General features: G+C 36.1%; 1 protein-coding gene across 1 annotated transcript in view; it reads left to right on the top strand.

Moving 5' to 3' along the window:
* Positions 1 to 16,263, top strand: part of ESR1 (estrogen receptor 1) — a 153,198-nt gene that overhangs the window by 123,975 nt on the left and 12,960 nt on the right. The window contains 1 exon segment of the mRNA XM_042889989.1: positions 2,345 to 2,483. Within this exon segment, the coding sequence (XP_042745923.1) occupies positions 2,345 to 2,483 (139 nt within the window).

The raw sequence follows: 16,263 nt of genomic DNA, 5'->3' as shown, positions 1-16,263 counted from the left end.
TCTATGTATAAAGATCTTTCCTATTCTTTACCATTCAGTAGCTCTGTAACATACAGCTTCTTTTCAGCTCAAAAGATATATATTTTGTGTTCAGTTTCTTTCTCTGATTCTATTAAGTTTAACTACAAGATAAAAGGGCTGCTGTTTTGTGTACTAAAGACATGGCTAAACAAATGTTTGAAGTTCTAAGAGATTTGTTAAGTTCTGCTTGTTTTCTGCTATAGCACACAGCTGCCATCTTTCCCCAAAGATCCAGCTACATTCGAATGTATGTTGATATTATACTTTTTTTCACACTCTTTGAAGAAAAAGACTAGTTAAAGCTGTTTGTTCTTGCATATGGATTGAAGCTAGACTTAAGGTGTGACTCTAACTTTACTGACAAACATTTTGGCATCCAGCATGTTGTACAATGAGCAGAGTTCTATGATAAAGTAAGTTAGTGCAGCAGCAACAAAACTCAGTCTTTCTGAAACAGTAAAAAAAATCAGTTGCAGAAGGATGCACAACCATGTGAAACGATGGCAGTATTGCTGACTGGTATCCATTGACTGTTAACTTCAAATACTACACTGGTGTGCATGTCTCTGCATTGCTGTGGTTCTCTTCAGTCTTACATAAAAGCCTCATATTACACGCTGCGATACTGAAGTAATACTTAGGAGGGAAAATAGTGTTGTTTGTTCTCCATGTATAAACAACCATTTCTTTCTGCTAGTCTCATTCCTGAGTGCTGTTATCAATGCTTTGTAGTTAATAAAGTTACTATTTTAAGTTTCAGTTTTACTGATTCAGGCTGTTTGGTGACTCAGGCAAAAATGCCATTCCACCACTGCAACATCTGAAGCTCATCTTTTAGTATTATATGGAAAAATACAAGAAAAAAAGAAACCTCCCCCCCACTATTTAAAGACAGTTACTGCCTTCATAAAAATAGCAGGTAATGCAGTTATCTAAATCCATTCCCGGTGATTCATAGGTGAGTTTTATTTAGGAAACATCAGAGCTGTTCACTTTTTTTTTTTTTTTAAATGATTATGTACAAATGGACTGATTAGCTCTTAGATGTTTTCATAAAAAATAATTGTACCATCAACTGTTGTGAAAAAACATATTTTCTAAGATTTTATGAGCTCTTTCTTTTTATTCCTTCTCTTCTTTTGTTATTTTGAAATCAATATTTCATAGCACAAAATTTGACTTTGGAAATATATCTTCTTTTTTATTTATTCAAGATTATACTTGAGAGCATGTCAGGTAAAATTACTTTGCAATTGAGTCAGTATATACCTCCAGTGAGAACAAAACACTAAAGAAGAAACATTGCCATTTAATGAGATGATAAGATAGCTTACTTTGTAACGTATTCTGAAGACTAATATGCATCAATTGCACCTGTAAAACAAAGATCAAAAATACATTTCACACATGACACTAAAGGATATAGTAAAGGATAAATAATATCAGTTTTGATGGAATTTCTACACATTTCAATATTAGCAAGCTCACATAACTAAAGCAAGTTGTGCAATTTCCACTTCATATATATTTGGAATGAAAGTAATCTTGAAGAGTGGTATTCTCAAAGAAGGAATATCATCTGTTCAATGAAACAGGCACATGAATGATTATTATTCTTGAGTATTTGTATTTTGCATTGCTACAAGCCACCTCATTTTGTATTTCTTGTTTCTAGCACTGTTTAAATACAGATTAAGAGAGGTAATCTTCTTCCTCTAGGTGATATAACCCAGCATATAAAGAAAATGCCTCATTGGAAAGTTTGAATTGTACTGCGATAAGCACCTGTTTACTGATTAATTTGAAATGCTGTGTTAGGCCCTCTTCCTCACTGCACTTGCACTATGATGAATGGTTCACAAGTCAAACAGTATTTTGCTGGTATAAATGTTCTGGTATTAGTTGGTCAGAGCTATCCTTTCATTTTCTAAGAAGCATTTTCCTATTTTCCCACCATCATGACCTAGGCAGTATGAAACTGATGGGGATGGCTGCTCCTTTTTAGCAGTGTGTGCCCAGCTTTCCAGACTGTTAGGAACAGATGTAGAGATGACAGTGCTCAACTGGCTCTTGCCCAGCTCTTGGGATAGGGAGCAGTCAGGGCACAACCATGGGCTAGAAAATGTTAAACGTTTTGTAGACTGGAGACACAGTGGACCTCACAATACACAAAACTCAACGAGAATGTTTGAAGAAGACAAAATCTGTTTTATTGTTTTTCTTCTTATCTAGCTCCAAGGTACTTTTTAATCTGGTTCTCTGGATGATGATGTTCCACTTACAAAAGTGGAATATTTTTACTGTCTTCTATTTATTCTTTCAGGATTTGTGGATTTAACACTCCATGATCAGGTCCATCTACTGGAATGTGCCTGGTTAGAGATACTGATGATCGGCTTAGTCTGGCGCTCCATGGAACACCCAGGAAAGCTTTTATTTGCACCTAATCTATTACTGGACAGGTCAGTTTGTGTATTGCTGTTAATTTTTTAAGTAAATTAATTTGTTTCCACTGCAATCAGATTATTTTTTAGTTTTTAGTCATCTCATTGATGCTACAATTTGATGGTATGTCATAAATTAAGCAGTATGGGACTGGAGAGGAACACTGGAAGAAAAAGTCTAAAAATGATCTGATAACTTATCAGACAAGGAAAACATCTGAAAGTCACCTGTAGCTGGAATTACTTAATTTCAGAGGCAACTAAAAATTCCTCTTATAGTCTGTAGTTTGTTGCCAAAATAAATTCAATTCAATATAAATCTGAAACACTAATCACTTTAATCCATATAATTACTTCTCCTTATCTAAAATCCTCATAGTTGGTATTAATTAGAACTGGTTTATTAAAGCAACCAGCCATAATTATGGAAGAAAATCCTGATGGATCTATGTTATTATCTGATGTATTTGAATTTGTTTTTTTTTTCTCCTGTCCACTGGAGTTAAATTTGTGACTTGCTGTCCTAAGTCAGTCTTTTTTTAGCCAGTCTTACTGAGATGCCTAAGGTATTTCTAAGTGAGAGATAAAAATATATATCCCTGCCATACAATATCCTGGAATTTAGCTGGCAGTCTTCACAAAATCAAAGCAGGAATTCTAGTTGTCTCCATTCAAATTCAAGTCATAAAAAATTCCAGCCTTGAGAAAGAGTGCTGAACAACAAGCAAGGGATTTGGCAGAAGACTGTGGCAAGGCTAGGAACAGTTTGTTAGGATGGAAGAGTGATCCTAGCTATTGTTAGTGTTCTTCTGTTGAAGACTGAGGTAGCAGAGTTGATGGGAGAGAGCTTGTGTGCAGGCATTGGTGAGTCCAGTGCAGACCAAAGGCATGTAGTGAGGCAGCTTAGATCTAGCCATGCTTTTGGTATCACCACATAACTGCAGGGACAGTGAGGTGCAACAGAAGGATGGCAGCCAAGCATCAAGGGCAGAGCCTTCAGTGTCTGCACCCATTAGTTAGGTGAATGAACCAACATTGTTGCTAGCAGAAAAACTATTTTTTCTTCTTTTTATTTAGAGAATTAAGAGAAAATTGTACCATAGGAAAGTAAATGTACTATGCTATGGAAAACTACTAAGATTGCAATTTAGCTTTAATAACTAACTAATATGTTCCAAATTTCATGATGTGTGCCATGAGGAAAAATGTAGAACAGAGCTGTAGTGTCATTTTTAGCTAAGAAAAAGAGCTAGGGAGACTTTTGAAACTTTGGTCTTCCTCAGCTAAAAATTCCATGCTCTGGATAAAATGGAATCTGAGCAGTTGATTCGAACATCTTAATCTGCTGGGTTAGAGGAAAGGATTTCATCCAACTGGAGCTACATATTACTTTAGAGAAGAACATGAATTCATTTTCAAATAATAAGAAATGTGTTTCTAAGGCATAATATACTTGCTTCACCCTACCTGGTAGGGATATTTGCTGATTCTGGGGTGTACTGATATGATAAATAGTTTAAAGTTTATGTCATGTTAGTGCTAACAATAATTTTATATGCCAGATTGATTTAGGCATATTTTTCCTTCTGAAAATGTTATAGGGTAGCTGTACATTATTTGCTAGGTTTGAAAGGGAAGGACAGAGATGATTCAAAGCCTGAGTCAGTGGAGTTCTTCCTCTACAACAAATGTTTGGGAGAACATTACAGGAAGAGTGCAAAAGTTGTTTGATCCATTTTTGCTGTTATCTAAGTAATGAAACAATCTGATTGAGTGGCTAAAATAATGTAAAAGATGGATTCAGTACAGAAATTTTCTTTCATGTGTGCTTGCTTCCATAACCTTTAGCATATTCTTTACAGAATTTGTAGTCTTTGTCAATATTTTCATTCACTGACTTCTGTTCTCAATCCCCACCACTCTTACCCTGTTATCTGATCTATGTAGTTAAAAACATGTGCAAATGCAAATTTAAATCTTGGCTATAATCCAGAGTCACCAACTACAGGTATTAAAACCTTGGTCTGTCTCTAACCTATGTTTTTGTGAACTCAGTGCAAGTTCAATATAATTAATATGGAGCTTCACAACACAACATTTGGCCTCTGCCTCTCTGATCTTTAGGTGTCAGACATCCTCTCTGATTTGTCATCTCTCTCATTTTTCCCATTTGGGACTATCTTGTATCTGACAGGTTCTTTCTGTCTGATAGATTGTCATTTGTATACATTTGTATGTAAAGCTCAGGTCACTTCAAGTTTTATTACAGCAACGTTTTCCATCTTGGCTAGATGAATACAGTCTTGCCTGGCTCATATCTGTCTGAAACTCTATAAAAATACCATTCCTTCCTTGCCTTTTTTTAAGCAAATCTAATTTTTGTTCTTCCAGTTTACTCCTCCTTCTTGGATTATATGAAACATCCGCTCGTCATTTCTCTGAAGATATCTTAGAGAGGAGGTTTTCTTTTCCCATTCTGTAATATTCTACTTGTTACATTTTTCATATAAGTGTATCTATAGTTTTCTTATGTAACTATTGACAAGTGGAAGATTCCTTGAAAATATCTGTAAAGTAGCTCTGTTACTCACTTTAAGTCTATTCTTGAAACTTTGCTTTGCCTAGTTAAAAAAAAAAGCGTAACAATTAAGCTGTCAGTATGTTTATACTACTGCTTTCTGTATGGTTGAGTATCATCACGTTATCCCTTTCTGTTCCCACTCTGCCTTATAATTAGATGGGACATTCTGTGAGGTAATGCACTCTTTCTTATTCAGTTAATGCATTGCCTAAACACTTGAGTTGGTTCAAGATCAGGACTTTCAACAGTCTGCTAGTCACTTGTAGTTAGCACATTTTGACAGTGTACAACCGATGCTATTAAATTGGCTCAAATGACAATAATTACAGATTAGAAAATTAACCCCGATTGGGAACTAAAATAGCGTATTCACAGAGCTTACATTTAATGTACAGTATTATGCAACAAACTGTAAGGAACGTGGGATACATGCAAATGTTTTTATATGTGGTTTGTGAAAATTAGTGTCATGTATGAGACAAATCTAGGAGTGAAGACAAGTTTGCAGTGGGATGAACCAGATGTTTCCTGTCTGGAGGGTTCCCAAGAAGCTAGACCTTAAAAATGTCATCAGATCAGGGCTGAAATTTTTCAGGACTGACAATAGGCTGTTTGTAACTTTGAGGAAAATGTAATGTTTCTTCAGGAATAAGGAGGGGTCATATATTATTATATTTTTAAAGCATTTGCTACATGGAAATATCACACAGATCAGAGATTGTTTTGAAACATAATTCTAAAGAAACTCATGGTAGAAATAGCTCAATTGCTAACTGAAGTGGATGACTTCTCACCTGAATCATCATTGGTACCAGCAAAATGGGAAATACAGTGATGCTTTTTAAAAGTTGATGGAATTTCAGCCCAGTAAGCCTGCCAACCATTACAGGGAACTGATAGCTTGCAGTCTAAAGAAGAGAACTGGCTGAGGATTGAATAAACATGACATAGTGGTAAAAAGTCACTGAAAGTTTTGCAAGGAGAAGCTATGTATTATAGCTATAAGGGAGCTCTTTCCAGAAATTACCAAGGACATAGACAAGGAAGATATTCCAAAAGGTATTAAACAAGATTCAAATTTATTATAGACAAATGTAAACTGATACATATAGAAAGAGAATAATCCTAAACTTCACACACTGCACCCTGAGTTGATCTTTCCATCTTGCTGTTGCAATAGTCAGTTTTACAGAACAGCAATTCTTTGCTCACTAGCAGCTGAAAAGTAAGTATGCTGCAGCTTCCTTCGTGGAAATTGTTGCAACAGGAAAACAAACAAAAAAACACAGCAAATTACCAGAACCTTGGTGCTTTTCTGACTTTCCTTATCTTAAGATGGAATATTGTAAAAACAGACAAGGTACAGACAAGGTACCAATGAGACTGCATGGGTAATCAGACACAGATAAGCTCTGAAACAAAGGATAGCTAAGTAAACTGACTTATCTGTATACGAAGCTCAGTTGAAGAAGGAAAATGAAGTAGAGATTATAAGACTTATATGAAGCCATGAGCAAGTTGAGAAAAAGGATGGTAATCCACGTTACCTCTTCCAATCTAGCACTGGAGGTAATCGCTTGAAATTAGCCAATCTACATGCCTGTATACTTAGCTCAGGAGTAAATACACATTTGATAAGAACCAAGCCTGCTGTTCGCATTTTATGTTCTGATGTAATTTTTTATAATTATGGCAAAAAGTTTTAGCAAAAATTATTCTAAAGTGCTAAAAAACAACTCAGCTAAATGTATTCAATATTTTCAGTTTCTAACAGGTTATTTGTGTCTTTCTATGGACAAATCTAGTTGTCAGTTTTTTTATTTGGAAACTCTTCACATCCTCTTCCAGAATTTGATGATTTTTTGTTCTCTTTGTCATCTGAAAGAAATTGAAGTATTTTCACTTTACTGATCATCATGTTGATCAATAGCCAGGCAACCATGGATCTCTTCAAACTGCAGATAGCATGAATATCATAAAAACTTGGATCATTCTCTTTGTGAATCTGCAGCAGATTTAATGTTACTTTCATAGATTTCATGGAATATTTCACGTGCTGAGATATTTCTCACAAAATCTGAGAACAGTGTCAAGTTTTCTGTGCAAGTAGCACATTCAGAAAGTTGAATAACTGAATACAGTAGAATAGAGTCATAATGAATTTGTAATGTGTTTTGCCACTCCCTTACCTTCTCAAATATTCCTGCGGCCTCAGGAAATCATAGTTTTTAGACAGTCTGCCACTTAAGTAAATGGACAATTGTATCTATCTATCTATTTATTTATTTTGCATTGTGTGGCTACAAATACATTAGTTTGACTTACTACTGGAAAAATGGAAGCAAAGTGGACACACATGCTTGATTCAGAACACTTCATTAGTGACCTGCTACTGTTATTGTTTCATAGAAAAAGACCCATATGCAGAAAAGATATCAAAATTTGCACTTCAAAAAGCATTTTAAAAAAATAGTTGTGTTTTATTTTAATTACATTTTTTATATCAATAAATCCTGTGCTGGAAACCCAACTCAATCATCCTGTCATCAGGCTGCTTACCAGGCTGCTCATTTTATCAACTCGTAGGCAGCTATGGAATCTCTGGAAATAATTTAATTTCTCCTTCACCTTTTACCTTATGGTTGGATTTTGAGATGTATTACTGTATTGTAGATGCAAAAAATGTAAGTACATATATATTCCAAGGGACATAATTAAACACAAAAAATGCAATAGGAATCAGTTGTGGTTACTATAAATGTGAGTCTCTTCTGGATCTTGGAAAAAAAATCTAAAGACTACTTTTATGTAGATTTTGTAATTTAGAAAACCTAGGCTTATTTTAGGAAGAACCCTTCCAGAGTTCAAGGAAGTGCAGGATAATTGTAAAAATGATAAACTCTTTAAAAAAATAAACACAACACTCAACAACAAAAACAACAAAAGTTTTCACAGTATCATGGTCTTCAGAGTTTTAAGAAGTCTTCAGAAAAAGAGATTCCCACTGTGGTTTTGTAGACTCAGAAGTTTTCAGAAAGAACAAAATCATTTCGGTATTTAAGATAGCTCCTATTTCCTACATAATTTCTAATACTGCTTTTTCATCTAGTCACTCTGACCTTGGAAGTTCAGTCTCTAGCTCTAGGTCTAGGTCATGCTGAATCTTTCTAAAATGAAACTTTCTTACCAATTTTGATATATAGAGAATTTTGAAGTATTTTTGGCTTTAAGGTATTTCAGAGTGAGATCTTCCAGAGTGAGAATTCCAGAGTGAGATCAATCAATATAACATTTTTTAGACAATTATTGTAATTTTACTAATTTAAATGTTATAAACTGTTAAAAATATAATAAGCATTAATGTTCTTATAATTACTGTAAGAGTGGTTTTGAGATTTTTCCTGTCTTATTTGTGGATCCATTTAACATCACCCTTTACATGCAATAATAATGAGAAGATGCCTTGGTGTTTAATTGTCTATATGTTTCAGACCTGATTCACCACTGTTTACATGTAAATGTACTCTTTTTCTGCCAGTGCAGAAGATCCTCTGTCGATTTAGCAAGTAAAGACAGTTACAACTGCATGCATGGTTCTGAGGGCAAGAGTCAAGAGCACGGGGGCCCCATGGTCAGTTCACTGTAATGGATATGGGCTTGAGGAAGAGTGAACAGATTTCCTACTGGTCAACAATTGGTTTCACAGCTGATGTCAAAAACAAGAGTTCATTTTTTGTGATCACTGAATGAGATAGTCGGGAAGAGATGGGGCCCACCTGATCAAGTGTGGGCAAAGACATCTTTGTCCAAAAGGAGCTTTAAACTAGGAATGGTGGAGATGATAATCAACAATCAAATGAAGAAGATGGTAGACTAGGCTGTCAAGAAATGGGTTGTAGGATGTATGGGTGAGAGAGACCTTGGAAGTAGAACAGGGTTCATCCTAAGTGTTTGAACACAAATAAGAAAGTGTTTACAGGACAGCATGATAAGGGAAGCCGTCATACGTTTTCAGTAAAACCTATGCAACTGAATGCCTCTGAAGTGCTGTGTACTAATGCATGTGATATGGAGGACAAGCAGGAAATATCAGAGGTTGGTGTGCTGTTGAAGGTCTGGGAACACAGGGACAAGATAGAAGAGCTCACCCATCTGGAAAGCTGGAGTTAATGGATACAGGCTCATTAGTAAGGACAGCAAGGGAGGAAAGTTACCCTGTGTGTGAGTGAGCAGTGGAAATGCATGAAGGTCTTGATAGGGATGGATGAAAAGCTAGCTGTGAAGTTATAGGTAAAGATACGTGTGCTTCTGGAGGGACAATCCCAGCAGAGCACAGAAAATCCAGGGGCTTTCTTGATTGCTTTGCCAATAACTTCATAGCAAAGGTGTTCTGAGAGCTGATATGAGGAGATGCTTCACTGGATCTCTTAGCTGCAAACAAGTAAGAACTGGTCAGAAGTGTGAACAGGGGCAGACTTGGCTAGATGAGATATTGGAGATCAAGAACCTGTGAGCAGGATCACAAGCCTGTTTTGAGTTTGGATTTTTCAGGGTCTTGCTTGGAAGAATTTTGTAGGATACAATCCTAGACAGAAAGGGGATTCAGGAGAGCTGGTTGATTTTCAAGGATCATCTCCTCTACACTTAAGAATGGTTCTTCCTGACGTGCAGGAAGTCAAGCAAAAGAGGCAACAAGCCTGAATGAATGCCGAAGAAGCTGATGAAACAATTCAGGCATAAATAGAAAGCATAAAAGAGATGGAAGCATGGTCAAGTCACCCTGGAGATAAGGTGCTCTTTTCTTCTATGTATCTAGTAGCAGGGTGTGGCAATGGCTCAGAGCTGCCTCACAGGAGGTTCAGGCTAGACATTAGGAAAAACTTCTTTACTGAGATGGTAGTTAGACAGTAGAACACGTTTCCTAGAGGGATGATTCATGCCTTGTTCCTTCCTGTGTTCAAGAACCATTTGGATAAATAAACACATTGCTTTAACTTTATGTTAGTCCTAGAATAGTCTAACAAAGCCATTCAGCAGTATTTTAGGCATCCAGATGAATGTGTTTGATTTTGTCTTAAAACCTCTACAGATGGAGCTTTCCTGACAGAATATTTCCTCAAGCTGTTTCAGTGCTTCGCATAGGATTATGAAGTATCAATGGCTATCAATGGTATAGAACACATTAATATATGTAACAATTATTTATTGTGCCGGAGGCAGTCACCACCTATGTAAAAAGCCTGTAGTAACATTTTAAATGTTGAAATGAAAGAACAGGTTTTCTGTACTTGGAAAATAGCACCAGATATTCTGGTTAATCTCTTTCCTTTAACTATTCTCAGTCTTCTTGAATTTCCTTTTCTTCTTTTTTTTCTTCTATTTTAAAATCTCCCATTTGGTCTTTGAATGAACCACTGTCTCAGAGGATGATGAGTTGATAATTTCATTACTACTGGAAAAAGTAGAAATTGCCTGTCTGAGCTTTAGACTCTATCCTAATTGTTGCTGTGGTGCTATAGAAGAAATATAACTATGACAGGTGAAAACTGCTGCTGTGCATGAAGAACCACTTTTTTTGAATTTATTTTGCTGAAGTGATAACACCAACAGCAGTAACTCAAAGGATGGGTCACTTGCTTGCTATAAGAAAAAATAGGAACGTAACTGCACTGCTCAATGGTAGAAAAAAACAACCTTGCTTTTAGTGGTCCCTTCTGATCATGTCTGTTTTCTTCCCTCAGAATTATGTTTGCGACTGATATTTCAGTTTTATTTCTTAGTTGGAAAATGTCTGATTCAAGCAACTCTTAGAGGAAAAAAACTTGATTCCACATTGAACTGTACTAGTTCCAGTTTAGTATTTCTCCAAATGCCAAGCTGGGAGTGATTCTCAGACTGTGATTTATGCACTGACATTAATGGCACATATTTTTGAATAAGTAGCCAAAAATATTCTATTTGTTTAAACAACAATAAATAATTACCGTAACAGTGTTGTAAATCAACTGAAAAAGATTTTAGTTAACTCCCACACACCCAAAATAATAGGAAAAGAAAGCAAAATTAATATTTGATGGTATGTTTCTGAAAAACATGTACTCTCATTTTAACGCTTCTTCCTCTGAATTTTTATCCTTGCCTCTGGATGGATAAATACTTCTGCTCTGCTTATTCCAGGACTAAATAATTTATTGAATTAATAATAAATACTAATGCATATAAAAGAAGTATGGGAATAAGATGTAAGTAGGATTAAATGCTTAGAAACCATATGAGAATGAGTAAATCATTATGAATAGAAAGGAGCACAGTGCTTCCAAGCATTTCTCTAAAATACAGTTCAAAATTAAGCTAATAAAGGAACTGTCAGTGGGGAGAAAGTTGAGTTAACCTTATAAGTTTTCTTCTCTGTTTTGGATTCTATGCTAGATTTATTCATTAACTGAAGGAAAAGGGCCTTAGTTTTATTTTTTTGCTAAACCATTGCACTAGTACAGGAAACCTTATTTGTATGACTTCAAGATTGCTTTTATTCTTTATGCAGGTGTTGGCTGCACATATGGATTCTTGATTAAAAGTCTCAAATCTAGTAATAAATTCTTGCTTCTAGTCACACCCTCAGAAACCAAACTCTTTCAGGTTCTTCTCCAGCAATTCACTTAGAAACAAAAATATTGATTGCAGATCATTTTGTCCAATCTGCTCCTTGTTGCAAGAGTACTGCCAACACCAGCTTAGGCCAGCTGTGACTATCTTGAAGAGTCTTGAAAGGCTCTAAGGGTGGAGAATAGACAGCCTTCATAGATATCTGTTTCAGGGTTGCAACACCATCCTACAATCCAGACTGAACCTTGCATGCTGTAGCTTGTACCCTATTGCTTTAACATCTACTGCTCCTGAAAGAGCTTGGTTCCACCCAGTTTTCAATGCCCCTGCTAGCAGTTGTGGACTGCAATTTTGGCTGTCTCCTCCAGTACGTACTCTGCCTCATCACTAGACTGAACAGATCCAAATCACCCAACTCATTCTTACAGGCCATGCTGCATGCCTCTGACTACCTCCAGTCCAAGGAGACAGCCAACAAACTTCCTGACCTGAGAGACCTGAGACAGGACACAGGTAGAGCATGGGTGAGGGCAGGGCTACTTCTCTTTTTCCAGCCACATTTATCCTTAAATAATTTGTTACACAATGAGAGTGTGCTGTTTTTTGTTTTTGTTTTTAATATAGTTTAATTTGGAACCATTTTCCAACAAGACTGCAACTCAGTCCAGAATTTTTCCAACCTGCTTATTTGTCCTTGGATGCAGGATTTTGTACTTCTCCTGGTTGAACTTTCTGAGTTTTCTGTGGGCTCACAGTCTCTATGGTACTGAGGCTGTGCTGTGTAGCTCACTTCGCTCTCAAGTAGTATCATCCACAAATGAGAAGGCCTGCTTTTTGTCATCATCCTTGTAATTGATAAAGCAGCACTGGGTTCGGAGTCAACCTCTAAAGGAGATTTTACTCATTACCTGCCACAAAGTAAATGGTAAATCCATTACCGCTACCTTTTGTGTAATACTCCCTGTAATCCACCTATGTCTTTCTGCTCAGCCTGTACCTTCCTGGCTTACAGACAAGAATGCTGTAACCTAAAAGCCTTACAAATTTGAGGCATTTATGCATGACACTCTCCCTTCAATCATTTAATGAATTATTTTGTCATAGAAGTCAATCAGAGTCGTCAATCATGATTCAGTTTCATGGATTCTCCTTGTTTTTGTCAGAGATGAATCAATCTTCTGCTATTTGTCAGGGCCTGTTTCAATCTCCAAATGTAAAAGATACATTGGTCAGCTCTTTCAGCACCCTGGAATGAACCTCATTTGGCTCCAAAGATTTGAGTTATTCATCTACATAATTTGTTATTTTTGAAGAAATTCTCTAACCTGTCAACATTCTTCTGTTGAATGCCATGTTGAGTTGGTGCATATAGACTGCTGTCAGCAGGCTTTGCCAATGATATCTGGACAAAAAAACAGTTTCAGTTGTTTCTGTGAATTCCATGTAGTCAGTCAGTGTTTTTTTTTCCCCCCTAATTCATCAACTCATCTGTTCTTTCTGAACTTCCACTTACTGTTGTGTAATTCAATTCTTGTTGCCCTCTTTGTCCCTCACTAGTTATAGCTTCAAATTAGTTTTAGTGTAAATTTTCAAACAATGCTTTGATACCCTTTCCTGCCTATTTTTGTTTCTATTATGTGACCTCTTGCCTTATAATTTAAGAAGGAGTTTCTTGCTTAGCTAAGAGGATCTTATGAAATACCTAGTCTTCTGCTGTTGTAGGATAAGTCTGTTCCTGAGCACTTCATTAATTTTCCTTGAAATGTTTTCTAGCTCCTCTGGAAGCTTTACCCCATCATGGCTCTAATAATATTCTATCTAGTAATTCCCTATGTAAATTGTAATATGATCTTCTGAAACCCCAAATCTGATCTGTTCTTCTGAAACCTTTGGTCACAGTTTTGTTGTTTGCCTTCCCAGCATACTTCTGGATCCTGAGCTCAATAACATCTTGTGGTTGCTGAAGACAGATGTCCTATCTGTGGCCACATTCACTAGCAGTTTATTTTATTTTGGTGAGCAGTAGGTTGATACAGTCTATGCCTTTGGTGGTCTACACTTTTTTTGGTGAATACTACAGTTCATTTTTCATACTCTACCTTCATGATAGTTACAGATGGAGTTCCTCAAGATTCTACTGTGGGATGTGTCCTATTAATTGTCTTTGTTGATGATCTAAAGGAGGAAATGGTGTGTACACCCTTTAAGTTTCCAGATGACACAAAACTAGGGGGTGCAATTGATACACTGAGTTGCCATACAGAGGAAGCTAGATGACACAGAGAAATGGGCTGACAGGAACCTCATGAAGTTCAGTAGGGAAAAATGCAGAATCCTGCACTTGTGATAGACTTAATTCACTGCCACTGTCCAAGCTCAGTAACAGCTTTGCTGAAAAAGGCCAGGAGAGCAGAAATCTGAGGCATGAATGCAGTACTGTAGCATGACAGCAATGAAGGACAACAGTATCCTGGTCTGTATCAGTAGTAGCCAGCAGAGCAAGGGAAATTATTATTTCACCTTTATATGGAACCCTTTAATCCATATCTGGAATGGTATGGCCTGTTTTGCACCCCTCATTACAGGAAAGGTGTTAAAAATTTCAGCAAATGTAAGGAAGAATCACCAAAGTGGTTAGGGCTTAAGCCTTAAGTGAAGAAACTAAGAGAACAAAATTTGCTCATCTTGGACAAGAGATGGCTTTTGATCATATCTGGCAACCTTCTAAATTCTGCATAGAGGTTAGCAAGACTCTTTATTGAGATGACTGATGAGACTGAGGAACAGGAGTTAAAACAGAAATTCTGGCTAGATATAAGAGTGACTATGGACATAACTAAACTGAAAGAGTTTTTTGCATTCATCCTTGAATGTTTTCAAGACCAGACTGGGTAAAGCCTAGAATGATGAGCTAGTCTGAGATAACAGCTGACCCTGCTTTGAACAGGAGTTTGGACAAGAGATATACAGAAATGTCCAGCTTGAGTGATGCTATGATTCTGTGGACTTGCTAAACTTAAAGCACACAGCACTCATATGCAGCAGCTTAAGACCATTAATTCACTTACTTTAACTTTCCTTAGTATTTCCTGATAGCCAAGTCTAAACAATTATTGTAAGAATACACTCTACCATTTTGCAGTTAGCAAACCTTTATTATTTTGTTTTCAATAAGCTGAGAGTACACAAAGACAGCAGCATGATGTTGATATAAGGGCAGTTTTTATATCTGTTACTTAATTTGTCCTTCAGGAATGTTATCTAGGCCATCCTAGATAGGCCTTCCTATCAATGGGACACAGAGCTGTAAAGATGTGATAATACTATCAGCTTATATTAGAAAGTTAGAAGGCAATTCAGGAGAAATAGAGATTTCTATTTCAGATAGTGTTTGTTAGTTAGCAAAGAATGCAAATGTTGTGGCCTAGATAATAAAAACCATCCAATTAGAAGCCTGCATATCAAAGATGCTGAGCTCCTGCAGTTCCCTGGAATTGGAGCTGCTGCCTAGCTCTGAAAATGAAACAAATTTCTAAATTGTGTTAGCACACATGAAATATCAATGCGATATTAAACTTCATCTAAATTATATAACTCTACCTACAGCACTGCTTACTTTTTTTTGTGGAGTTCTTTGGTATTTTACACTCAGTAGATACTAAAGCAAATGTGATTAGAAAGTATTTAGAATCTCTTTAATTTACATAGTTTTTATTTATCATCTATCATATGAATCCAGCTGGTAGGAAATAGGCACACACAAAGGCATATAGACTAAAAGTTGCAGGAATAAAAATTTTTGACCATAAGTTGTATCTGTTGGCAAATATTCTTCATTGGAATATTGTATTTGTCAGCTACAGTCTACTGAAATATTTCTGTAAAAATACCCAGCAATAATTCCTTTTTTGGTATTAAAATGTCTTTTCCATTTCAGGAGATTCCGTGAGGTATTTTATAAGGTCTTATTTTTGGGTTTTTGTTTTATTTTATTTTTAAATTCCCTTGGCTCTCCAAGTTGCTCAGGTTGTGTAACATTTTTTTAATTGTTACGAACACTGGCTGGCAGAAGTTTGAAAGGTTATAGGAAGCAAGTGTATGTCTTAGGTAAGCATAAAGATTATAATTATTATTTTTTTTTAATATGGGTATTTGCTGTATGATCTTCTGAAACTTTCTGCATAAACCTGAAATTCAAAATTATTAAGCTAATCTCAGTAACAGGTATGAATTAAATTAACACAAAACGATTAAATGCTTTTTGTCCTACGACACTGCTTAATTATGTATGAACAAAGTTAATATTTCACTAGTCACAGGAAAAATAGTAATTGTTCCAGAAGCAGTGGAAAATTTCCCACTGTTTTGGTTTTTGTTTTTTTTTTCTTTAATAGAATTTAAATTTTAGCAGCAGAGCAGATTTTTGAGGCGATGATAACTGTTCATATTTTTACATCTTCCTTTGAGTGCCTAATTTTCTTTGTTTTTGATTTGCCAGGGGCACTACTAAAAAAATTACTTTGCCTTTGTTCATTTTATTACTGTCCAAACAGATGAGGAATATAACTGAAGCCAACCAGTTCAGGTTTTCAACAATGCGGTCTTCACCGA

Source organism: Lagopus leucura, unplaced genomic scaffold (assembly GCF_019238085.1).
Source record: "Lagopus leucura isolate 7727_CA_CO unplaced genomic scaffold, USGS_WTPT01 Super-Scaffold_73, whole genome shotgun sequence".
In the NCBI taxonomy this organism is placed as follows: Eukaryota; Metazoa; Chordata; class Aves; order Galliformes; family Phasianidae; genus Lagopus; species Lagopus leucura.
This window is presented reverse-complemented; position numbering and strand designations above follow the sequence as displayed.